Source organism: Anopheles coustani, chromosome 3 (genome assembly GCF_943734705.1).
Source record: "Anopheles coustani chromosome 3, idAnoCousDA_361_x.2, whole genome shotgun sequence".
Lineage (NCBI taxonomy): Eukaryota > Metazoa > Arthropoda > Insecta > Diptera > Culicidae > Anopheles > Anopheles coustani.
This window is the reverse complement of record NC_071288.1, coordinates 29,787,754-29,815,454: the sequence shown is the minus strand read 5'-3', so window position 1 is coordinate 29,815,454 and position 27,701 is coordinate 29,787,754. Positions and strand designations below refer to the sequence as shown.

The 27,701-nt window shown below is 43.8% G+C and overlaps 1 protein-coding gene across 1 annotated transcript; it reads right to left on the bottom strand.

Annotated features, from left to right (window-relative positions):
* Positions 1-151: 151 nt before the first annotated feature.
* LOC131259083 (protein Skeletor, isoforms B/C) lies at positions 152-25,537 on the bottom strand. Its single transcript, XM_058260505.1, has 11 exons — positions 25,411-25,537; positions 16,097-16,173; positions 15,804-15,955; positions 4,842-4,953; positions 2,548-2,967; positions 2,436-2,456; positions 1,959-2,310; positions 1,317-1,803; positions 1,103-1,233; positions 397-566; positions 152-331 (listed from the first exon to the last, which is right to left on the bottom strand). Exons 1-11 carry the CDS (start codon positions 25,535-25,537, stop codon positions 152-154), a joined length of 2,229 nt encoding a protein of 742 aa, XP_058116488.1.
* Positions 25,538-27,701: the final 2,164 nt, after the last annotated feature.

Sequence of the window (27,701 nt, the reverse complement as noted above, 5' to 3'; positions counted from 1 at the left end):
GCCGATAGTTGTTAGAGAAGTCCAAAAAGATTGAGTCGGCGGGTATCAATCTGTCCCATTTTTCTTACTTTAAGGATTTTTACTTGAGCCCACGAATGTAACGAGGGCGTCACAGGCGTCTCACTGGCGGGGTGCAATGTTCGATAAACTATCAGAAACCATTCACCAGCCTGTGCCCGATGGCGGGACTTAGTATGAGGACCGCCAGTAGCAAAAGTTTGGCCGCGAACGATGGCCCAGCACCGTACAACTCATGCGATCCGCTAATCTTACTCGTTTCACCCGGATTGACGACGTGAATCTTCCAGCCGAGGTTACGATGGGTGAAGCACTGGATGAAGAACGAAGAAAGATTGAGTTAAGGATGGTCAACCGTCTAAGGTAAGTCGACCATACCTGATAGTACACCAAGTCCGGCGTTTCCGCCACGACCGTCCAGTTGAGATAGGCCGGCTGGCCGTTGGGATCGTCGCAGGACAGGTTGAGCGTTTTCTTGTACTCCTCGAATGTGGCGATTTCGTTCGATCGGTCGATGGATTTGTGCTTCCATTCGCAGTAACGTCCGGCTGTAAAGAGGCAGGGATGTAATAAAACATATTGTGATGTAAGACATTTTTTTGATCATCGTCTATATCTCAATTCCGATCAGTGGCAAACAGTGTTGCTAAGGTTCTCTTACGGGACGAAACCGTAAGTTGCACGTTTCAAGTCATCCAAAATTACATTTATCGCGAGTCTAAGTTTAGTTTCCGGTCATATTATCCATTCTTTTATTCTTCCAGCGAATTGGAGAGACCAACCTACGTCGGGATGGTCATGTACAGATTTCTTATGACGCACCTTAAAGTCCGGAAAGGCTTCTAAAGTCTAACTTCAGCTGGAAAGGTGGCGTGGCAACACTATTTATAGCAAATGGGATTCAACTAGCTTTCAAAAGTGAGTTAAGAAAATTACTTCGATCTCGAATTATTTATTTTTGATCCATAATTTGAATGTACTTTACATTTTCCTCCTTTTCGCGCAAAGTTGAAATTTTCTTCGGAGAATAATTTAGAATGATTGGAAGATGAAAAGGCTTTAGGAAAGCAGTCGATAGACTTACCTGCGGTTGGATAGGCGTAACCATCCGAGTCGTACTCCACGCCGGCGTACACCGTTTCACGGCGTTTCTGTGCCTCGGACTGCTGACCGTAACCGCCCTCGCTGGAGCTGGTGATATACAGGGGGTGATACCTGCGACGATAAAAATGGGAACCCTTAGTGAAATCCCCCTCTTTGGAATGGTCTCCACCCGTGTGAGGGTTGCGGATACCTACTTGGCCGGCTGCGTTGACTCGTCACCGCCCTCGACGATGAACGTGTACGTTTGGCCCCGTTCGACGTAGATCTCCGGGATGAGCATGTCGTTCATGTACCACGCGATACCCCAGGACGGATGGCCGGTGATGGGAGTGTATCCGCGTTTTCCACCCGTCGGCCCAATGCGGGCCGTAATCGTTCGCTCACCGAGAATGGTTCGCGTCGGCCATGGTTTCGGCCCGTCTTGGGCCACGTAGCTGTCAAGGGCGTCGGTACAGGTATGATCGTTCTTGGATGCGAAGTCAATCTGAAGGTCCTCCACCGTCACCTCGGTGCCGCTATGCGAGTGCGCATTGGCCTCGTCTCGAGAGTTCAGCGGTCCAATCGCGGCGATGACGGAGATCTGACGATCCAGCGGGTACGCCCGGTCATTGACGGCCTCGTTGGTCTGCAGTAAGCGACGATACTTGATCTTCGTCACCCCATGGCTTCGATCGCCCGACACTGGAGGGATGCGGAAAGAATACCGAGAGATAAACAGCAAGACCTCAAATGGACATTCCTCAAACAATGTTATGATTTGTTCATAATTCTGTTAGCCATCCTGACAGTACAGACCCTAAGTACTAAAGCGTTTTGTTCACCAGGAAACAACTTACATATCTCCACGTCGTTCTTGCCACCGATCCGCTCGTCCGGGCAAACGCCCAGCTTGCCGTCGCACTGTGCCAACGAAGACATGAAGTAGTCCTCCGCCCGGAACCGGCGCTGGCGACGATCGTAGAACGCGACCACCACGTCGGCACCGACCATCTGCGGGCGGCCGTGCGTACCGGAGATACCGAACGCCATGTACTGATCCTCCTGGATACGGCCGATCAGCTCGATAACCACGTACTCATCCATCACTTCCCACATGACGTTGAGCTTGCCACGCAGCAGTTCCTTGCAGTTGACGTTGGTCGGTCGGGTGGTTCCCTGCGTCACCACCGAGGACGAGGTCGTCGTAGTCTGCACGTGAGGTGAGAGGAGAAGGTATGAGTTTTTGTTGGAATGTGTCAAGAATTGGTCTGGTGTTTGTTAAAGCTCAATGAAATTATAATCTCATATGTAATCAACAGGTGAAGATAGTTTACCGGCTTATACCACCATGGCGGCTTGTAGAGTAATGGGAGAAAAAGCGCAATTAGGATGCTTATAGCTAGTGACAGAACATTTTGGAGAACGAAAAGCAACTCGAACGCTTACCGCTATCTTCGTCTGGCCGAGTGCCGGCGGCACATCGAGATCCTTGGGGATGTAGACGTGGCCGAAGTTGTGCCGGTACTCGACACACCACACCGCCAGCCAGTCGATGTCGTACACGGTCAGGTTGCCGGGCAGCTGGATCTCGATGTCTTCGCCCTGGTAGCCCCGGAGCGGTTCCAGCGAGCCGATCTCGTTCGGTACCTTCGTGCCCATGATGTTCGGCTCGGACCCGTTGCCGACCCAGAAGTACGCATCCGGCCCGGCACCGTCGTAGTGCAGGTTGGGAATGTAGAACGTCTTCGCGTCCAGGATGCTGATGTTGCTCGAGCGCAGACCGTGAGCGAGCCGCTTGAACTCGGGCAGGACGCGCGGTTTCGGCACGTCCAGCCCGGGGGGGATGAAGATTTCTCCGAAATCAACCTAAGACGGGGTTGGAAACAAATGGAAATTTAAAAAAAAAACGGAAAAGAAACCGCTGGTACGCTGCCACAGACAAATGACTCTTGAGATTCTGGTAGGAAGCATTCGCACTGCCTTCTTCTCGCAGACCTGTCGTCAATCTGGTTCTGACGTTTATTGGCGACCCAGCTTCCGGTCGAGAGGAATGGAAATTTTAATTGGATTGCCACTCCGTTCGAGTAGCGTTCAAATAAATGATGGATTGCAAAGTATCAAGGTTGTTTTTTATATTTTTAAAATGAATATCATTGGATTTATTTAAGATATTTGAAACTTTATCAAACCGATCCATGATTGTTCCTTTTTCGTAACAGTTGTTACGTTGAATTTTGCCAGAAGAACACAGTGAAGAACAAGTGAGCTAAGTATTTACTAATCTGTAGAAAACTAAATCGTTATCTAAAACTAGAAGCATAAAATTGGAATGCCTGAATTCTCCGATACTTTAAACTTGATTGACTTGATTGGATGAAAGTTTAATGGTTTTAGTTTGGTTTTCAAAGATATTTTACGCGACATCAGATCATCATCAAATAGCGCCATTAGGTTGTTGTCTTCATTAAAATGTTTACTTATTTGGTATCATAACATAGGAAATGCGATCACTCAAAATGTTGTCCCAGCTGCATATCTACCCTTTAAGTAAAAATCAACCGTACTTAGAGTAATTACTCTGTCAGTACCAAGCGGCGAAGAGAAAGTCGGCTTGAGAACGCTCCGAGACGCAAATGATCCATGTTTCAATTTCACAACAAAATATCTTTTAAAAGTATCTGGCATGTGCGGCACCTGTGAACCCGTGCGCTGGGTCTGGGAAGATAAAAGCTAATCAAACTAAGTTCTTCGAAGTGAAAAGTCCACAACAGGACGGCTTGAGGCTCGTGGGCGCGCAATAATTCGAGCGACAATTTTCGAAGGACGAGAAGGACTCTAAATTGTACGCGCATTTTGCGGCAGAGGGTGGTCCTACGCCCTACTAGGATGCGGTCGCGATGGCAACGGGTGGGCAAGGGAAACGAATTATAATGAAGGTGTTTCAAAGCAAACGATTTTCCCCCGTAGCGCACATGCGCACTGCGAAGCGCTGGCACAAAGAATGTAAAAACCGATGAAACGTGCGTTTATCGAAATTATCAACGAATCTATCTTTTTTGCTCTGTGCGTGTGCGTATGCGTCCCTGTGTGTGTGTGTGTGTGTGTGTGTGTGTGTGTCCGGGCACGTGTGCAGGATGCTAACGAACGACAACCGGGTGGAAGGATGCTTTTGATCCACCTCGTCCATTGCCATGGTGACACCGGAGGTGATTAGGTGCGATTGCTAAAATTGAAGCCGCCGTTCCGACGGGTTTCTTTAGCGAGAATTGCTAAATTTACTGTTCCGTCGAGCTGTAGATCAAAGCAAAGCGAAGAGGACGGAGCCGCGAAGGAGTACATTGCTGCCAGTTGTTGTGTGTGCGTTCGTTGGAATAATGTTACAAAATTGTGTTGTCGAAAACGATTGCAAGAATCCGGAAAAATAAGCCTCGAAGTTATTTCGTGGAATATTTCGTTTTATAAATTACGGAAATTAGACTGGCCTAGCTGGAAACTATTTTTGTTGCACAGTTTGGTCTTTTCCGTGCAATCCACAAAAGAGGAAATCTGAGATACATAACACATTTCCATCAAGCAAGTGAACGCAAAGTTCTGGATGTATTTCGATATCCATTGAGGAGAGAAACGTTTGCATGAGTTTAGTTCAATATCTTATCGTGCTAGTGTTTTACATCGGAGTACAAAGTTGTTTAAAACTATGTTTTTGTCATCATTTTTATTAGATCGTTTGTGATACTTACGGTAAACCGACGGCACCAGACCGAAAGCCAACGAATGTCGCGGATACGTTTTCCCATCGGAAGTTTGAGGATGATGTCGGTGTTGTTGTGCTGCTGCAGTACAGGTGGTTCTCTACAAATAAAGAAGTTATGGAAAACAAACTTAAGTTTTAGAGGAAAAGATTCCGAAGCTTCGACAGCTTCGAGTTTGATAGTTCGAACGGAACTTGAATAGAACTATAAAGCACATAAAACCCATCAAATGAAAAGCATTGCAGTGAGGAACTGTTTAGAGTTATGCACTATATTTAGTTATAGAGCAAGCAATTTTTGAAAAGATTGTTTGGGTTTTGAAATTTTTAGAAAACTTACATTGAACGTTGCATTATGGTAGAATACCGTAGAGTTTAATTTAAAACTTATTTCATATTTCTTGGAATTACTATTTTTATATTTCAGAGTTTAATTTTAAAATTATTTCATATTTCTCAGAATTACTATTTTTATATTTCAGTCAAACCCATTCAATGGAAACATTGCATGATTTTTTCAGCAACAATTTAAAAAAATCTATAATCCCAATTTTAATGAAATTTAACACAATTTATGGTAGAATACCGTAGAGTTTAATTTAAAACTTATTTCATATTTCTTGGAATTACTATTTTTATATTTCAGAGTTTAATTTTAAAATTATTTCATATTTCTCAGAATTACTATTTTTATATTTCAGTTAAACCCATTCAATGGAAACATTGCATGATTTTTTCAGCAACAATTTAAAAAAATCTATAATCCCAATTTTAATGAAATTTAACACAATTTATGGTAGAATACCGTAGAGTTTAATTTAAAACTTATTTCATATTTCTTGGAATTACTATTTTTATATTTCAGAGTTTAATTTTAAAATTATTTCATATTTCTCAGAATTACTATTTTTATATTTCAGTCAAACCCATTCAATGGAAACATTGCATGATTTTTTCAGCAACAATTTAAAAAAATCTATAATCCCAATTTTAATGAAATTTAACACCTCTATGATTGTAATAATTGACACACTAACAAGTACATTTTACTGCATGCATAATGTTTGCACTATTTAGCAATAAAAGAGATTTAATTTTTTAACGGATTCTGTATTGATAGTTTCTATTCATTTGGATAGGAGATATTAGCAACAGTCTTGAATGCTGTTAAAATTTGTTATCAAGAGGCCTAATGAGGCTTGCTGTACTTGAATATAGTTTAGAATATTGCTTAACCTTAATTTTACGCCATACTTTGTAATGGATGGTGGTCACAAATCCTATGCCCAACACGTGATTGCAAACAATTCTGAGTACAGATTGAAGAATGACAAGGAATGTAACATAACATTTGCCATCGATCCGTACCATTTCTTAGGCATACAAGTACATACTCTGCTAAAATTTAAATGTTGACTTCCGTATCCTTATCGGCTTCTAAAATCAACATTCCATATTTTTACGATAGGACAAACATTATCACCTATACCGTACACTTTAAAAAAACAGGGTAACATAGTCAAATTTATATAAAATGGGTTATGAAAAGTTTATTCTTAAATACTTGATTAACAACATTTCATCAATGCTAGAAATAAAGTCCAAGCCATAAACTATTTATTTAAATAAAAAAAAATCCAATGGACTTAATATTTATTTTGCAAATAATTGTTTTAATTTACTCCCTAGGTTGATTTTTTATAATGTTATACAACGATTACTTAACGATTCCTGCTACGAGGTCGTGGTAAAATACTCCCATATTTTATTCATTCTCGTTTACCTAACATTTTATGGAACCTCCCTCTCGAAGCATAAAATGTGGCCCAAGGCAAGGAGCGTATTATCATCAATGATTATGAAGCGTTGACATTTTTATGCTGATGACGCTCCCGAACGCCGTGAAATCGTCGAACATGATACGGCGTTTGTTGTGTGTGTTTTTGTTGTTGTTGGTGATTGTTTGCACCCGCAGTAAATCGGTTTCTGATGCTAGGAGCATGAAGCGGACCTTTTCCTCCCTTATCATCTCCCCGCTTGCTCCGTGGTATCACTTTCCGATCGGTATTGTTTTTGTTTCTCTGGTTCACCCGAGGTGGCGTCTCCAAACGCAGCTTCCGTTCGGGACGTCGCGTCCGGTTACGCGCCGACATTGACGGCATCAGTGCATAAATGCGCATTATGAAAACCGATACAAAAATTCCCCCCCCCCCCCCCCCCCCCCTCCGTGGTGCGGAAACGTGGGCCCTCCCTCCCCCGTTCCCGGGAGGTGGTTTCCAGTTTCACGTTCGCCCTTAATCGATCATTATTTAATGAGGTGTAATCTAAGATATATAATTCGTTATGCTTGTTTCCCGTGCAGATTGCCGTGCAGTCGGACAGAATTACACCGCTGGGACAGAATCGACCTACGTAGGTGGCGGGGGGTGGGGTGGAGAAACGAATCATTATGCTCGCCACTCGCACCCGCCACTCTCCCATTCGTTGTTTCGTTGCGGTTTTATGGGAACGATTTTGCCGATACGGCGCTACTGACGCTGGTAAGGTTTCCCGGGATCGTCCTTTTTCCGGATTTTCACCACTGACTGGCCAGCGAGGTTACGGCACTTTTCGTAACCAAATTTGTAGTACGTAAGCTAGGAAATCAACCTTCGCAGTGAAAGGAGTTCCCAGCCGTAAAGGCACGGAAAATACTGTATTTTCCCATGCCACCGAGCTGACTTACATTTGTCCGGTAGCCTCTCGAGACCGCAAAAGAAAAACTTTCCCGAAAACCCTCCACCACCCGGCACTGGTGCATTCGGAAAGAAAAATCCCAGCTTACGAATCCCGAGCGAAGTGAAAAGGGTAGAGAAAAAAAAACGGTTCGTTTTTCGCCCCGGCGATTTTCCCGTCGGCATGGACGGTTCGCGCTAACGTTTTATTCCGATTTTCAACTCCCACCACCGGGCGGCAGGTTTTGGTTTTGAGGTTAGAAAATGTCGACATCGTTGTCGGCCGGTGGGAAAGGAGCGGCCGGGCGGTGGTGGTGTTTTCCGCTGGAGAGTCGGTGCGGGTTGGTGCGTTTGTGCCGGTTGTTGTAACGAGACGTAGCCAAACGAACCCTCGGAAGGGGTGCATTTCGCACGCATGTCCGGTGGGCTGAAAAGCTAACGGATGGAAAGCCACCGTAACGGTGGTGGGGGAGGGGACGAGGGGTTTGTCGAGCACTGTCTATCTTCCTCTCGGGCACGGATGAGCGGAGCAGAAAGGATGACAGTGTCGATGTTCGCACACAACGGGCAGTGCCTTTGCGCACAAATCGGGACAGACCGGGGCGAGTGGATTTTCCGGCAATCTGTTCGCTATTTCCACGGTGGAAAAAGGGGATGAAAGCTGGGCAAATCGAGGGTGGGGTAGTTCGAGTGGGTGGAATGAACGAGAATGATAAAGATAGCGGGAGGGAGCGAGCGAGGAGATTTATAAACGGGAGCTATCGTTGGGTTTTATTGTATTTTCCATGGATAATATGCTTTGATGAATTCATATGCTGACGGTTTCAGATTTTCTCCCGAGGGATCGTGCTCGAGATGGGGGACCATTTCCCGCGCCAAAGAGAGGAGGCGAGTGTACCGGGGGCAACGTGATTCTAAACGTAACTCCACCGTTTGTTTGGCGAGCATAATTTTATGAACGTGAAATGATTGGCAGAATCAAATGATGATTATGCCATGAAAATGGAGGGTTGCGTTTTGTTTGGTCGGTGCAAACAGAGTATGCACGTCCGGAGATAGAGATCCGTGCGGCGTTCGATGTTGTTTGCCGTGATTCGGTGTACACGCTCGACAAGGTTTATTTAAATTTTGTTCAACATGAAATAAATTGCCACCCCGTCGGAAACCTGCGCGGTGGATCGAACAACATTTTAACGGCTGGATTTTTGATCATCAACATATTTGCTCGTTGTAACGCGCTCTACAACAGGGCTGCTCTATCAATAGGATCAATCGATGCATTTTCTTTTTAAACCCTATTTGTATTTTGCAATGAAAATATGAAAATATTGTCAATAAGTATGAATCCACTTCGACCAAGATATTACGACCTTTTGTAGGAGAACTCGATGCATCAGCAAGTAGAAAGATCTTTCTTTGATTTGAAGATGATTGTTGAAAATGTCGGTCATACTTCCGCATGTTTTTATAATTTTTGTTCTCTATTTGAAATATCTGCGACAAATCAATACATGTCACTTTTTTGAATGATTTTTCTAAAACAATAATTTTATATGATAGATTTTCACATACATAGAAAGCCATGTTTCATTTTTCATTCTCTTTGAGGTTATAATTTTGTGTAATTTACTCATTCTGTAAAGGCATTAACGTATGTTTTATTTTAAAAAAGTTTGGTTACAATTCCTTAAATTAATATTTTTGGCTTAGTATTGAAACTTTTGGTAAAACATGACAAATTCTGTTCTCTAAAATGCGGAGGTTATGCTTGAAATGGTCATACATTTTAAGACTGGTGAACATTACACATAAGTACAGTTTAAAATTAATTCGTGCCACCGAATACATTCATTTGCTGCCGTTTGCTTCAATTTTGTTTTTTTTTTTGCTAACTCATTCCTTATTTTATGAAAAAATCCAATTCAATCCGGATTGTACAAATCGTAGGACCGATCTAAAACCTCAACCTATTACTGTCAAGATGAACGTTGATAAACGGACCCATAATCGATCCGCCCAGCCGACACCGACCGTAAAGGGCACGGTAAACGAAGCGTAATCGTTGGTCTCTCGTGTATCGTCGATATTGAGGCCAAGCGTCATCTTTGCTTTGTTTATGTTTTGCAATTTGGTAAAAATGGCAACATTTCTTGAAGCTACTGCTATAATTTTGTTTTTTATCGTTAAAAATACAAAAACTACGCTAAATAATCATAGAAATTTGATAAATAATTACGGATGAATGAACTATTGATTCGTTTGTTTACGTACTGACAAGATTACGCATGCGATTATAGGGTAGGTGAGCCAAAATTCTTTTTGACAGATGGACCAGCAGAATAACACGATTACGCTAGCGATTACGCTTCGTTTCTCGTCCCCTTAATGTTCAAGCCATGTCGTTCCCGAATATGTGAAAGGAAAACCGATGGGCCGCAGTTGGACTTGGAAGAAAGAAACGATTGCTATCCATTATCTGGTACGTGTAAGGTAGTTTTTTCTTGGCATTACACACACGCTGTATCATACTCCGACGTCGAATCCTTTTAAAGCTGACCGTTTTTCCCGCCCCCAACTTGTGGGCGAAGTGAATTCGAAGTAAGTAATATTCCGATTGCGCGTACAATTATTAATGATGTGTCGAACGGCGTCAAAGTACATTAAGTTGAGCGCCCGATTTCTCCGCGCCCCCGCCGGACATGAGTTTCCATTTCCTGTCATCGGTTCGGTGGAACCGATTCCTTCGTGTGCGTCACGGGGGATGAAAAAAGGGGATCAACGAAAGGCTTTTCGGATTCCGGTGACTTCCGGTGCCGGAGGAACCATCCGGTTCGCTCGTAGAACGTTGAACGAAACGCATCAACGCTATGCATCGAACGTGATGTGCGTGTCACATGGAAAATGTGCCAAAAAATGGGACACGCACCGACGCCTCTGGACACTCTCGAAACCCTCGCAGCATGGTTGGGGAAACCGGAAGTCTGCGGTGCGCGGGGGCATGCGGAAACGTAGCAGCAATAATAATTTAAAATGAATTTTCATTACGAAGCAGCCACGTGGCGTCAACAATGAGTTGCATTAGGCGTTTCCATATCGGCACAGTGCCTTTCTCGATTGTGTGCGACGTGTTTTTGTGCTTAAGGACTGCCGGAGGTGACAATATCAGCTCCTTTTCCAGTAGGGAACGAGGGCCAGAAATGTGTTGCTGGTTCCAATTTTACCCATTTCCCTGAACCGAGTTTCCGAAGCTTCAAATCGCTCATTTCATGCAGTTAAACACTGGCGCCGTCCGAGGTTGCTTTGGGGACTAGGTTTTCGTGCCAAACAATGGACCAAAAACGTGCCGAATGTACCTCGTTTGACGATAAATATCTATCTATGAATAAATATCGGTAGAAAAAACTCCGGCACGTCCGGCAGGACCGGAGTTTAATGCGAATAGCACAGCACTTTAGTCTCCGATCTTTTCCGGATGTAGTTGAGCTGTTGCTCGAAACCGACGAGAGATTGGACAGAGAGATTGGGAAATTATTTGCGTTAGATCGTGATACTTGACAGATTTTAACGGCACCGAGTTGTAGTTATCACGTTTCAAGCGAGCATGAAGTATGAATGGACAATTAAGCATCAAGAGACCGTTTAAGGCGACATGTTTATAGCACATTTTGATGTCTGTCCCATTTTGGATTCCGTCAATTCTGACTTTCAATTAAAAGTATTGTTTTATCTATTAGAAATAGCATCACATAATGGAAAAAATCAGATTTAACAAAAATGTTACTTTACAACATAAAATAGACCATTTTTAAATTTGAATCCTCGTGACGGGCGTTTGTAAATGTAATAAAACACGACAATGACACGCAGAAATTAGAACATACGTTGTACAACATGCGCCAAATACGTGTTTGTAATAAAGCTAATCTCGTTGTACGATAGTCAACTGATGTATTTGTGAGTTTTTTTATACATGTTTTTATGTCCTCCTGCTCTGCTACTCGTTATCAAAAATTCTCTACAGGATCAACTGAACAAGGATGTAGTGAAGTAAACGCAATCAACTAAATCCAATCCTCTTCGGATACCATTCCCCTTGTTAACACTTGTATTCCTGCACCCAAAGTACGGCCAGATTCGGTCCAGATTTATATTTTTCTGGTGTAAAGTGTTTTTTATCCCTTTATTCCTACCTCGTGCTTCGGCCCGGAGTGGGGTTCGTGTACGGGTATCGTAGTTCGATTTTCGGGCCCTCCTTAATGCGACGGCCTGTGTCCGATCGATAAAACAAATCCTTTTACACGTAATCACTTATCGCGACCGGAGCCGGGACGTAACCGGGCGACGGCCTAATCCACTTCGGCAGACGGAAACGAAATTCAGCCGGTATTCCGCGGAGAAACGATTGTCAATACGCACTTCTTCCCCCATCTCGTCCCAGGGGATTTAAAACACATCCTCACTTGAGCCGCCCTTGAGCAACTCTTGAACAAAGAAGCTATGCAAAGCCTTCGTGCATCGTTCGAATTTGTTTTGAAAAGATTCAACGAGAAATAAAAACTTGAGCATATCAATCTTTCCTACGTCAGATATGGCTAGAACATAAATTGCTTTGTCTATTTTGACTGTTTTCTAGTAGACACAATAAAGAAGAAGGAAGTACCATCACAAACGCATTTGATTTGTTATTTAATAAACTTAGGAAAGAAGCTAAGGCTCGTTCGATAAATGAAATATAAGAAAACATTTGTGCATCTCTCTTTTTATCTTTGCTCTCTGAAACGTTGACATTTTTTTACTGTCATTATTTTCCTGAAATCGAGAACCCGAAATTAAAAATACGTTTTAAAATTAAAAAAAATGATTAACCATAAAAACGATTAGGCAAATCCTATTGTTAAAATCAGGAAAGCTAGAATTCCCTGTGTGCCATGGTACAAAACTGATTGAAACACAATCCTGCCCGTACTTTTCTTTGAAATTCATGTTTGTAGTGGTTATGTTTATGCATAAAAAATGAGCTGTTCAACAACAGTAAAACGATAGCATGTTTGTGGAGGAAATAACAATAGTGCAGATAGGGAAAAAGCAAATCCAAACATGTAAAACCACGGTATGAATGATTGTCCCTAGGCCTGTTTTCCCCCTAAGCAGTTGTTATGGTGTTGGGTATGTACGTGACAGTTATAGTGTTATGCGAGAACCTTATGCTCTTGTCTGGGATGATTGGTGCGCGAATCAAATATCAGATTTAAAAAGAAAATGAACAAAGACATAAAAATGGGAATACCAGTCCTATCGTACAATATGCAAGATATGCTCAGTATTTGTTTCAACATGAATCAAACAACTTTAAGCCGAAAGCTTTAGAAAAATTTTGAAAAATTGAAAAAAAATTTAATCGAGTAACGAGCTTCGTTCTCCAAAAAAGAACAACATTTTCCAACTTCGGACAGCGACGGGGTGAACGCAAATGGGCCGTGTCCTATGCAACCATAATTGACATGCCGGTGATTAATATGCAATTTTTGGACAGGTTCGTTACCATCAATGTCGTCGTCATCATTTACCACAATCCTTTAAAGCAAGTGTGGTTTAAGTTCGTTTCCAGCTACCTTAAAGGGCTATAAAAACGGACCCCAAAACTCTCCCAACGAGAAGTTCACCTTCATTAAGGATCGTTAAGAGGCAGAGGAATGAAAAGTCCTACAAGTAACGTAACGACAGGCTCTTGCAGCACGCCAGCGTTCGTCCCGTTCAATCATAATCCATTTCAATTAAATATCAGAACCCGGGGCGTCCTCGAACGGCATAGAAAAACCTCCTGAATTCACGACACACCAGAGACACTCGAGCAGGTACGTGGAAGATGGTACGGGCAGCAGGAACCGTTCCTGCTGGTGGCGTTTTCCATCCGGCCATTGTTGGCGCTCGTCTTTGGAAAAGTGCCAGCTCGGATGAGGGGTTGGTTTTGGTGCGTTGCCGGTGCACTTTCCGGCCCCGGGACTCCGAGCCGATCGAGGGGAACGTGTCATAATTGTGCCTGACATGCTGCCAAAACGCGTGTTGCTGTACCGGTAATGGAAATAATCATCGCTGAAAGCGCAATGAGCTAATGCAGGAGCGTGTTATGCATCGTTAGATTATATGGGATGCCTGATATCGTGATATTTTGTGCGATAAAAATCTTTCCTACAAACGCGAAAGAATTATGGCAAGCAAATGCGGTTTATGGTGGAATTCCAGAAAAAAATCGCACGAATCGCACATTTCGATCTCCCCGAAAGTTTTCCACATAAAACATGCGCCCCCCCCCACCCTGCGGAAGTGCCAGATATTATCGTCGGTATAATTTAATTAACTTATAAAACGTACCGATCATTTGTTGAATATTTAATTCCAACCGAAGGAGGATGGAAAATAAAAGTATGAAAATGTACTCCGACGCCCCCACGATAATCTGCGGAAATAGACTTCTCACGCCGGGCTGGCATTTCCCCTCCGAAGGTTGCTCGGCCAAATGCCGAGAACGTGACGAAATGTTAGTGTGGTAACATTAGGTACTTAATCTCTAGTAAATGATTCAAATTCCTCTCACACCGACACTGCTGGGATTCGGGGGACCGCACAGGGACGGCCTCCGGCAGGAATGCAGCGCAAAGAAAGCGGCGAGGGGTTGCGCGTAAAGCCTTGAATAAAAATAGATTAGATAGGATGCAGGACTATTATCGTTCCGCATCCGCATCCTGGGAAGTTCTTCGGCCACCGCCGCTTCGTATGGGACGAGCTCTTCACGGCGGGGTGTAAGTGGCATCTTTATTTTTATTTATCTTCTTTTTTTTTGCGAATCACACACCGTTACACCCGTCTGCTGAATCATGCGTGAGGGTTACGGCTGATGAGCAGCGGCACACACACACGCACAGACCACCGACATGGTGTTGATCCTTTCGCTCGTGTGGAACAGGGAAAGGAAGCCCAACCGGTGGGAGGAAGTTCATTTATTTGGAAACTCCGCCCGGTGACCGGAGCGGGGGGGGGGGATTCCTCGGTAGCCACGATGGGAGGGAACTACGAAAATAAAAATTTATGTGAATTTTATGCGCGGCTCTTCCGACCACCGGCCACCAAGCCGTTGGTGTCCTGTTGCGTGCAAACCGTCCGACCGGAGATGACTACGATGTGCGAAGTTGATGGGCTTCGTTTTATTGTAGGTGTAAAAGTGATGCTCAAGGGGACAGTTTGAAAAGTTAAAAGTATGCGGCCAAACAAGCCTGAGATATGTTTATTTTGCTCTACACTCCATCTACCTGTATATCATGTTTATGTTTTGCTGTTTCATATGATATCGAGGGGGGTTTGGAAAATTGTTCTTTATGACAAGTATAAAATCCACAGTTTATCGTGGTTAGGTGTTTCTGTAAGTTTGGTCAGAACTCAAACATGCACTAGTTAATATAATGTACAAAATTTAAAATATACCTTCTCATATATCATAAATGGAACTCCCTTGGTATAAATTAGCGATAAAATTTCTCAAAAATAGAAATCTCTTCCCTTCAGTCATTACAAATAGCAGTGTAATTAAATGACCTTAACCTTTATATTATTCTCATGGGTTCCAAAAATGTTTTCGGCTTAGTTTTCCTAACATAATACCGAATAAGATTGTTTTATTTACACAGTTGTTAAATCTTTTAATCAGTTGTTTTGTTTTGTCCTTCTAGAGCTTCTGGTAACAGCTTTTAAAATTAAATAAAAAAGGAAGTAAACAACTTTGGTATTGAATGAACAGTATTTGATCAGATGTAAATAAGAACAATTTCTTCTTTGAAAACAGATATTCTCACTGTACACGATATTTAATGCTTGTGTGAATATTTTATTTGCTAAGACATTACTACAAATTTTGCCAAAAACAACACACATTATAAATTTTAAATACAATAATCAATATCCTAATGAAAAGTTACACTATCTACACAGAACACTTGCACTATTTGTTTTGTGTATTGCGAACTCTTCTACATTCAGGACTTTTGAAATCGAAAATTTACTTCAGATTAAAGATCAAAAAGTAAAAATAGTGATGTTTATCTATTTACTTTGTACTCCAATACTTTTCTACCAGCAACTAAAGAAAGGCCTAACTACCCCCTCCTTCGCACAACCCTTCCCCCATCGGCAATTGTTTGAACTTAAAAATAATCCAGCCCGAAAGCAGGGTAAATCCGACTTACCTCCCGCTGTACTCCTCCGGGTACGGTATGATGAAACCTTCCGGGCTCGGGCGGGGCGAGTTGCCAACCCAGAAGAACGCATCCGGTGCGTTGCCATCGTAGGCGAATCCTTTGACAAACAGTGTCGACTCGTCGACGGCGTACACGCGGCCCTGCACGCAGAGAAGGGGGGAAACAAACCGGAGGTGGAAAATCAGCACGTGGAAACATTAAATAAATAGTCTCCAGAGGACGGGCGGTTGTGGTAAGGGTCCCCGGAGCGGAGGGAATCATCTAAATGGCTGCAAAATTACCTTAATTCCGTGCCCAAAGTTCGTCAGTTGTCCGATTTCGCGTCCATAGTAGGGTTCCTTCGGTGCACGACCGTCCACTGCAATGAAACATTGGAAAATGAGGCTTGGTGAGTACAAATGAAAGCATGAAACCGTACACAAATTGTGAAATGTTGGAATTCAAAGGCTACTGAGGCTTCCTACACGTCGCTTGATCGATGGAAATTAATGTAGCACATTCGTTTTTGGCTTAATTTTCCGGAAAAAACATACAAACTCCCGGCTGTTGAAATCTCGGTTCAATGACTTACTTATCGGGCGACAAGTTGTGGAACACGTTGTAAAACGTTGGCTTAAAATTTACCACCCAACACGCTCATCATCTCGTCGGGATTAAGAAGGCTCTGCACAAAAAAAAAACGAAAGGTCTCCGGAGCCTTACGGGGCGCATCTCAGACGAGTGTGTCAATATTATTCCGCACCTACCGGGCGGAAAGGGATCCGGCTTGGAAATTGGAGGACCGGCCGACCCCTCCAGGGACAACAAACTTAGGCAAACAGTCGACGAATGATATCGGAACACCCGCGGGACAGGCGACAGGAAAAGTCGGACCGTGGGGGAGGAAAAACGGAGCCCGAAAACGTTGCCTAGCCATCGGTAGCGTTTCTATTCGTCCCGGGGTTCGATCTAGATTGCATCCTGCGACCGTCTTCATTTCGTTTCGTGTTGCGCTTCCGCCAGGAGTGCGGCTTAAAAAAGTAATCTTAAAGCTAAGCAAACAAGTGCGCGCCGTCGCTTTACTTTCCCCATTGGTGCACGGCGTTAAATGTGTGTGGGTAATGTTTCGCACACTGTTTAGTATACCTTTCCGTCAAAGAAGGCCGGCGCAGAATCCTTTCAAGGACGTCCAGGAGCAGAGGGAAACCTATTCTCTCTTTTCTAAAACCCGATAGTAGAAAAGCAATACAAAGTTACCATCTAAGAAGGCTGTGGTGGGGGAAAAAATCGTTCAGCGCTTCACTGCAACGAGAGACCACAACAGTTTTCGGAGAGGAAAAAAAAAGCCACCGGTAAGAAAATCCTTTTTCCGACCCACCGTCCTCCCACTCTCCGATGCGGAAATGAAACCTGTCGCCGGCTATGAAACGTCCTGCGATTGGATAATTAATGCTGACAACGACAACATGATGTGATGGGACATTTATTTATCCTTCGCACGGCGCCGCGTTCGGGTTTAGCACCACTCCACCCAACCCCTCACCCCACCAAAAACCCGACAGTAATGGCGTGCTAACCGGGAACAAAAGACTTTTAACGATATTAAACTTACTGGCCGGGTTTGGGATTGGAACTGGGGTTGGCCCGGTTTCTTTGTTAAACCTCTTTTTTTTGTATGCTGTACCCACGCACACTTTGCTGGCGGAAGGCACCGGAACCTGTGTGGGGGGGAAAATCGATGGTAGTGCCGACCTCGCCAGCAGGAACATCCTTTCCCGCCGAGTCGAGCCGATTCGCTGGTGGATTGGAATGATTCCACACTTTATGCACGATCCACCGGAGTACGGGGAAGGGCTTGGTGAAGGAGGATGGTGGATAGGGGTAATGTGCGAAGCTCAGCGTAAAGAGGACGATTACTGGCGAACCTGTTCCATTAAACGTTATGCGCAATGCACGTGGTGGTTGGGAAGGAAAATGCTTCTGCCAGCGATGAAACAAGGGTTCTGCTTCTTGTGCAGTTTTTCACAGTTTTCCTTCGGTTTGGTTTTTTGCTGTGTGCCGCCTGGTTGCTTTCTGGCTTTGTGACATTTATGTGGCGGTTGTGGCAGGTTCCCGTTCCCGTGATAGTCCATTAGTCCTTCGAGCAATTTCGCCCACCAAACACCCTCCAAACGCATCGGATGCAATTAGATGGATTAAATAAACATATGGAATCGGGCTGTGCTTTGTACACACACAAAAAAACCATCCGGAAGATAAATGGAGATTTGAATTGTTATACAACACTTTTTCAAACACTTGATTCTAAAAATCAATTGAAACTCACTTTGCATTTCGCATAGATACTGATTGAATTGACCTCATATTTGCAATATTAGTTAAAAATATTTAAAATCATCTTTTGAAAATGAATTCCATATTTTCGAACGTTTTTTCGGCATTTTAACTATTAGTTGAACGGAAGTTGAATAATATTTCAAAATCTTTAGGTGTTGGAAAAATCCGCCTAATAGTTTTCCATTTTCCATTTGTTTACGCTTCATTATAAATTTATTTTTGTTGATGATTATCAACTTTGATTTTACTTTGATTAAGACATAAACATACAAATTAACCCAGATCTTTTTTGTTCTCTGTTGAAAACTCTGTTGAAGTTTTGTTTCAGGAAACACTTTTTAAACTCAAAAAAATTGATTCGAAATACGTTTCTTGAATGAATCTAAACCCAAATTGCTTTGAAGAAAAGTATGCATAATATTAATATTAACGTTTGGAGTATCAAAACCTAAATTGATGGAATTACATTTAATAAAATGGTGCTCCGTTACAGATGATCTGTACATTCTCTGTTTCTTATCTATATTTTTAGAACAAAAGGAGGCATATTCATTTTTAACATATTTTCGTGCAAAAATTTTATTAAATGAAGTTGTCAACGTGTCTTCAATAGTTAAGAGAATGACATTAGCTCTTTTTGTTCGGACCTTAAGATCATATCCTTCGAAAAACCGATCGGTTTAATGATGAAAGAGAACCTTTCGGGAGCGGTTTATTTCTGCATTTGATTAGAGCACCATAGATTCACCACCGACGATCCCTTCTGAATGGGGACTTTCCGGCGGGATTAATCTGCTTTCCGCCGCAGATGGCTCCGTTTCATTGAATTTATGGAGCGTGCATTAGAACGAGCCGGTTGTGTTGTCTTCGACCCGAACCGGCAACCGGCACATGTGTGGGGATCCTCTTATGGTCCCAGGTTACCTATGCCTTCGAAGCATCCAATAATGAAGCGTGTGCCTTCGCCGCTTAGACCAGCAGGGTAGATGGGACCTGGGGTGGAGGGAAGCCGAGGGTGGAAAACGGCCCGAAGCAAATCCTATTATGTTGCTGTGGAAATTAGATCAGCATCAACGTCGTCTTCCCCGAGCCGACAACGAGCCCATCGGAGGCGAGAAAATTGATTAATGCGACCGAGCACGGCTGGAGCCCGTGTCTCTGCGTCGTGGTGTATGCTGGTGATATTTAAAGCTAGATCTTCAACGATTCTGAACCTGATGTCCTCAGATGGCGAAGCGAAACCCTGAAGCGATGATTTGTTTCTCGCATTTGAGATGCTACATTTTGCAGCTGCTTAAAGCAGGTGGAAAAGCAGGCCACGTTTGGTTTCTTCCAAGCTACTTTAACGAACGGGTTTGGGTCGAATTGCCAGCCAACCTTACGCCCGGAGTTACTCCATCTCGCCTCGTCAGTAGCTCAGTGGGTGCGCCACTGTTGACAGTTATTGAACGTGTTCAAATATTTGCCATACAATCGATACGATTCCAATTCCCCGACCCCGGTGAGGTCAACGGCGGTAGACGTAGTTCATTTCGAGTCCTACAGTTCGCATTTTCCGGGCGCTGCCCGGGGACGGGGCCCGCCGCCGTTAATCCCACGCCGAGCCGTTGGCAAACGGAATGCATAATGGAAAATCGGATAAATCAATAAACTTGACTTCCACTCGAGATGTCTGATAAACGTCAACGGCCGCAGCTCAACACGGGAGCCGGGAGCAACAAACGCGTTGCTTTTCCTTTGCGCTGTGTAGTGTTTCATCGATTGTTTTCCGTTTCTAATGGGAAACTGAACTGAATGGGCGAACCATCGATCGTGGTTGCGAAATTCTTTAACGTCCTGCTATAGCGGTAGGAATTGCGTTTGTTTTAGAATCATTTTTCCCATCAAATGGCAGGAACCGATGACGGATGCGGTTGACATTCGGGGCTGTAATTTTCTTAAAAAGATCGGAAGGCTTTATTTTTACATTTTCCGGTTAGGGCATCGGTTCTTTTCAAGGGTATACATCAGCAAGGATTTCCCAATCCGAATCCTCGCAACAACTCAAGCAATGTGCAGAGTAAGACGAAAGATGCCTAGCGGAGAAAATGATAACAAGCGAGTGAACGTTTTCCCAGATAAAAAAGAACGAGTCCACGGGCCGAAGAATGTGTCTTTTGATCCCCCCCGGATACTCACCCTCTCCGGGAAAACCAGAGCAAAAGAAAGATAAAGTGTAGGGATCATTATTTTTCCGTTTCGCACAAATAAAACGAGGGGAAAATGTGCTGTGGCAATCGAATGTTCCCCTACCGCGTGCCGGTTCCGGCAGCCGAGCAGACGGAGGAAGGGGATGAAAAAACCACCCCCGTGAAGGTGGAAGTGAAAGAGCCCGGAAACGACGGCGGGACCCTTCCAATCAGGCAAATGGTAAAAATATGATGTGCGACCGCCGCCGCACCAAACTAATAATGTTTAATGAACTTCTTTCCGCCCTATATACGGTAATGGGTAGATTATTATCGAACATAATCTCTTCGGCGTTTCGGTGTGCGGCCGCCCCGAGGCCCGGTTTGTTCGGAAGCTCCTCCACTACAAAAGCCGTCGGTTGTTCCGACCGGTGGGAGGAAATGGGCTTTTTGTACAAACTACCTTCTCCGGGAGGATTGCTTTCATTCCGATCCAATCAATCGAACCTTTTTGCTCTTTAAGGTTGCGTTGTGCAGGGACGAATGATAAACCAGAAAATAAATGTCAGCACCGTATGAACAAACGGTGCAAATACTAAACAGTTTTGGCAGATGAGAGATTTTATAACTCATAAAATAAAAGGTGACTTTACCGAATACTTTCCTGGTACTATAAAGACTGTTTGCGTAACAAAAAAACAATCTAGCATCTTACCAGGTCCACCTTAACCATTCCAATTCGAAATTTTTTAATATTAATTTCCACCTTATGAATTTGTCTAATGATAGTGCTTGTAGCAACTTCACTCTGCCTTGTCTCTACAGGTGAAAATGAAATTTCTACTATCCGTGCTGTTAACGTTGGCGAAAGCGAACGAAAAAGGACAACTAGCGTTACCAAACCAATCTTAACATTGCATGTCCTGCAACAGGGAAAAATTTTAAATTTTCTCATCTCCATTCTTCTCGGGCACGTGTCACAACGCCGCCGTCGAAGTGGAAGAAACTTCGTTTTTGAATAATATATTAAACCCTTTGAGTCCGGAAATTGGAAGCAACAGTTTCTCCACAGTTGGAGGAATGTTTTTCAGAAAGATAAAGCAAATGCAAAATGGCTTCACTAGGGCTCAATGAAGTTGTTTTTCACTTTTGTGTTATTTAACGTAAAAATTCGATTTTTGTTTCTATTTCTAATTTTCATAAAATTGGCTTCTTATATTTAAAATTTTTCTAAACCAACTTATTTACAATAAATATCTAAACGGAATATTCCCAGCGTTCCATGATTGGAGGAATATTTTGACGGGACTATAATTTAAATACTTGTTGTCATTTAAACGTCTCGCTGCAGACGGATCGCATTATGCAGCAATTTCAAACTCCAATCATAAAACCACTTCGTATGTTCCAATTTGTTACGGCGTCGCAGCTTCTCACTAGTAGGGAGCTCTATTCCTTATGATTTATGACTTAATTTTCGATCAACACGTGACTGGATGCCGTCTTTGGGTCTTCCCGCGCATTTATGTCACCCTCGTGGCGCTCCGTCCGGAAGCTGTGTTTATCATCGATATGGTTATTATAAAGGCCTTATCTACACTGGAAAGAGGACGAAGAGGCAGTCGATTCGGAGAGTAGAAGCAGGGGCAATAAAAAATGCAACCCCTCTTCATTAGCTACCCGAAGGGAAGTGAAGCTAGAAGGAAATATAGTTGATGGTTGTTCTGGTGCGGTGTGAAAGTGGGAACAAATTTTTATGGCTCTCGTGGCAATTGAGAACTTCGGTGGAGGTGGGCCAGCTATGATCTGTTAATTATGTACGCTTCATGGTGAACAAATCGGTATGGGAGATACCCGTAGTTCCCTGTCCTCGATGATGCCAATTAGCGAAAGGAGGCGATATATAATCTCGGATGTCATGAAATACTCCGCTGTTGTTGTTGATAAGTTTATTATGCGATGATACCAAAATGCGATCAGTCCCTTTTCAAAACGAGTTTTGTTTTTGATTCCGTTAGTGCAGAGCAAATCTTTTCATTCAGTTATAAATGCATCATAAATATGATTGCATATTATCCCATTTAAATTCGAGATAAATAGTTTATGTTTGGTTTATGATTTATTTGTTTCATTTGTATTTAAAGATTTTATCCAATGGCAATTTCATTTATTTTCAATGAAACGATTGCTTTTTTGACTACCGTTTTACCTATCTAAACAATTAAGGTTTATTAATGACTCCTAATAAAAAGTAACTTTCGGAAACTGTAGAAACCTCTCATAAAAAGTTCGTATTAAATTAGCAAAGATTGTTCCAAATAATAGATTAGAAAAACTGAGTTTAGTTTCGTAATGCTACCGATTGGACGTACTTTATCAATATGTAAAAAAATGCTACGAGCACACTCAGCGACATAAATTATTAAGCCTGCTGTTGAAGTTGTGAGCCTATTTTGGACACACCGTAAGTGGGAGGAACGCGAAAATGTCAAAAGACCAACCACAGGCGGGACCAACGCTGTTCTCCAAAGGTGCGTGTCAAAGGGTTGAAAATTGGTATCGGCTTCTACGCCACGTGTACTTGGGTGTGTTACCCTCAAATTGGTCTTATAAGTGCGTTATGCAACGAACTATAATGTTATGGTCTTGTGGTTCATTCCATTCGTTCCAACCAATCCCTCCATCCCATATTTTGTACCAGGTATGAGGTCCTAACCTGGTATGAAAATCCTACTTGTTCCGTCTAGTACGCTAGACACGGAACTGATAAAATTATACATTCAACATCTGTGCGAAGAAATGTCCAGCGGAAACTCGCGAGGATCGTCGTCTACCCTCTTTTCATTTTCTTCCTAATGAATTACGCAAGCCTTTCACTGCGCAAACGGGTCGCGCCCGCGAGTTGCGCCTCCCGAAGAGACGCTCGCAAACGAAAGGGAAAGCACTTCGCCAAAGCAGGAACAACGGGTGCGGATGGAAAGAAAGTTTTGCTCCGAAAGTTCGCCGTTCGCTCGACATACTTTATTTCTTCTCTCCGGCGCGTCAACTTTCACCACGCGCTGGGGGTTTTTATGTGGCGCACCGTGCAATCAACCGAATGGGGAGCAAAATGGGAAATGGTAGAACGCAGGCTCGGAGACACGACCAGGTTGGGGCTGGGTATGGATGTGTGACTGTGTGTGTGATTATTACGTAAGGAAAACGTTTTTGCCTGCGGGGAGCGATGGCGCTCGGCGAAACCGCGATACCGCGAACCGGTCGATGTTTTGTTTGTCGGATAATTTTCATCTCCCCCGGGGGGGGCCCAAAGGAGGTCACCGGGGGTGCGGTGGAACCTTATCGGTTGTTACGCTCCGTCGCACAATGGAATTGCAAATGCAAAGTGGAAGTGGATGACTCGCTCGAGGATGCAAAAGTTTCAATGAGTTAAACTAAAATTTGCAACATTTCTCGCTCCTTGCTAGCGGCTGTGTTTGAAAAACAAATGTAACTTTTCCACTGCTATTTCTTAGATGATTTGCTGTTTGACTTTCTGGCACTTGCAACGCTTCGAATTTCGTTTTATCGAAACATCCATTTAAAAAATCATTTTCTTCCCATCAACGGCTCGAACGCTTTGATGACATCATTCGTTTTGTGGATCTTCGACCATCGAGCAGTGTTTTCTTACTTTGGTGCGGTGGTAGGTGAAAAAGTGAAAGGAACGCGATCATCATCAACAAACAGCCAACAGCTTCAATGCCGCTTGAACGGAGAGTTTTTGCAGGTCTGAGAACACAGCACTCAAGGTTGCACATTACAAATGCCAGCAATGATTGCGTTTGTTTAAGAACCTGCCATCAGTGGAGCACTAACGATGAGTTTTGAATCGGCTATCGAGGTTAAACCATGCTGACGTTCTGGAGGACAATGCCGTTCTCAAAAGAGAGTGTCAAAGTATTTCTTGCTTGTTTCGAATGGAAAGATTTTTTGAATCCAGTTCTTTAACAGACACCTTAAGTTCCCATGTGAGAACCGGCTCGCCCAAGTATTTGAGAATTTTGCTGCCTGTGACTCAAAAGCTCACACAAAGCATGATGCCGCTAAAGTTAACTACCATTAGGTACTAAAATTTATGGTCCCATAAAGCCTACACATTCACGCCGTTCCGAGAGCCGCGGCGATTGGACATTTCTGTCGGGGGTTTTTGTGTGTAAAATTAGCTATGCATAACTTAAAACCTTGTCGTTGATGTTGAAGAAGGCAGACTCCCCGATCGGGGAGCTTACGCTTGTCACAACTTGGTGAAAAAAAGCGATTCCCTTTTCCCTCACGCGAATGTTCTTCTCCGCTGGGAATAAACATACAGCTACCCTTTTGCTTTTGGCATAAATTAATCCAAGCCAACGAGCCCACGGTTCCCGGTGGGTCTATTGTTTCGCGCTATTTAATTCGTCAAATTATGCTGCCCTTTCGCATGGTAAGCGTACGCGCCTCGCTCCAAGAGTCTCGCTGATTATAGCGCTACGATAAGACGCAGATGGAAGAGAAATGTCCGTCGTTTCTGAAGACGTACAGCAACACATAATTGCAGTCGTTCAACATTGTTTTAAAAGCGTAAGAAAGTAAAAAACAACTTCCATGGGAACTACTCTTGATGTTTACATTGTTTCATAAGCAAACAATCGAAATTGAAAGAAAGAGAAAATACAATTTGCAATGGCACCGAAACGGGTATCATTGAAAGTCATGTGCATGTAATAAATTCACCCATTGTGCAACGGTTAGTTCATAAAGTGCATAAGTGCAAAAGCATCAACCATCATTTCAGTTGCGCAAAGTGATGGAAGATGTACAGAAAATTATGAGAATTTCCGATGAACTTTCGCAATAAATGTAGAAATGTCATAATAATCAACAATTTGCCATTTTACAATGCACTTTTCCTTGGTTTTACGGTTATTTAGTAGTAGAAACTAATGATTGACGTTCGAGGAACTACGTTTCTTCTCATTGCCATGCTAAAGGAAAGCGTTGATATACCCTGTTAAAATGTCGTTTGTCTTAAACTTTACACCTCATCGAGAACGCACGCGGGAGCAAAAGAAGTTGTTGTGTGTGTATGAGCTTACCTTCGCTGGTTTGCAACAGCAGCAGCAACACTAGTCCGACAATTACCGACGAATCCCTGGCGTACGACCGTGACCATGGCCAGTGGTGTCCCTGGTGTTTGCCGAAGGTGTTTTTCCGACCCTCCATCTCGCGCTCCTCCACCACCACCGTTCCGCCACCCACCGCGGTGGATAAACTGTGAGTCCTTGAGGACCGTACAGTGCCACCCAGCTCCCGGGTACCTCCTGCCGGGCGTCTTACACACGCACAAGTTTCACTTCGCGAATCCTCGCGCACCGAAATGGCGGCCGTCATTTTCCACCGACAAAGGGCTGCGGGGGCAGATGTACAATGCTGCGAGTTCTTGCTAGGAGCACTAGAACTTTTCCAAAATGGCGGTCAGTAGCACATGACTCGCGGCGCGTAATGGCGGCCCACGTTGTTGGGCTTTAGCTGTCGGTGCTTCGTGTACTGCGGCGTAGAAATCAAACAAGCCACAAGAATCTCCGAACCGAACGTGTTAATAAACGAAAGGAAAACTTAACTGCTTTTCCGGCAATCCACACAAGCACACTCGATCGGGTATCAGTAGGTTCTCATTGCTATGGAAACGAAGGTGCTCCTGCGATGGCGGACGTTTCCCTTCCTTGGAACACAATTATTGTCGTCGCACACACGGATTATGATTTTAAACTACTTTGCACACTATCACAGGACATTTGCTTGCATAATTCACCACTTTTTTAAATTTATATTTTTTTTAATTTGCCAATTGCTCTGCTATCACAACCCAGGCTACGCTACTTTTACTCTCCCCTTATCTTATGCTCTCTTTATTTCCATTCGGTATCTCTTTTCATGTTCAACGTTGGTTAAAACACTGGCCCATGTTAGTAGGCAGGGGCATTTTCTTTTTTCTTTATGGATGTCTCGCTTCCACACTGCACTTCACTTGTACCGAGCGTAGGAAAAACTATCGGAAAAACCGCGCCCAAAAACTAAACGGGGGAGACCGAAAGGGAGTTTGAACGCAAGAAACTGATACCATGAAAACTAAAGAAAAAACTCGCTGCCACTAGCGGAAAACCATTCAAGCAAACGGGTCGTACATCACTGCATCTGCTGGATTCGAATGCACCCGTGCACTTAACATCGCACAAATCGCGAAAAACACAACCCCGTCACTCGCGAGGAATGATGGCTTTTCTTTAATCGCAGCTATAAACGGTCTGCTTGGGCTTGCGTTGATGTTGGGTGGTGGGGAGGAGCTAATACCGTACGGAGGAAGCGCTTTTCCGTGGAAAAACGACCAAGGCTCAGCGCCAGCTTTTGGGGAGCAAACAATGGTGGACCAAACGGAAAAATTCACGCACGAAACAAAGATGGCCGATGGATGGCATCCAGGACGCTGGTAGCCGGAGCGATGGAGGCGCCTGCCAGCGAGAATAGTGCTGTACGCGAATCGTCGTCGTCGTCGTCGTCGTCGGCGTCGTCTGTTCGCCAGGGATTCTCGTCTCGGACTGGCTGGCCGGTCGTTCGCGCAGCAAGTGTCGGGCGCTCCACGAGACACGACCACCAGCAGGGTAAGAAGAAGAGAAAAACGTGAACCGCAAACCCGAAGCCGAAGCTTCGAAGGCCCCCCTTTCCATCAGGCTCCACCGCTACCACCACGCCCCCCAAATGGGGTGTTTTCGAAGGCGCAAAATGGAAGCAAAACTGCGCCCACAGCGTGGGGGTGGTGGAGGGAAGGTAAATGGGGGGCGAAATTCTCTCTCCTGCTCTCATTTTCTTTCTCCTTTCTCCAGGGCACCGGCTTGGTTTGTTCCGTCCGGCCGTGGGAATGCGTAATGGGAAAGTGTTCCGATCCCGAAAGGGCGTCAAAGAGATGGGCGGCGGCGGAGGAAAAAGGTACACGCAGGGGTAGGGAAAAGCATGCGTACTATGCAAAAGGAAAACATGCGTGCATTTTGGGGAGCATGTTTCACCGAATTACTTCTCGCTAAACACACTCTTTCGAGCGGCCATGTTTACGCGACTACTGTTGCGAAAATTCCGCTTTGCCGCTGCAGTAGTGGTTCGGTTCGAATCCTTTTTACTATTGGTTACCGGCTTCAATACAGGAACATTATGGCTGCTGGTATGCTCTTTACGGACTAGTTGATTTTTACTATGAAATCAAGCTTACGTTTCTTCTGCTACAATTTGTCCCCGTGGAATCTGTCATATTTATCATATTTTCATGATAAAATTAACCAGTATCAATTAAAGATGAGTTATTGGAAACGACACATGTAAAACTTCTCTTTTATTT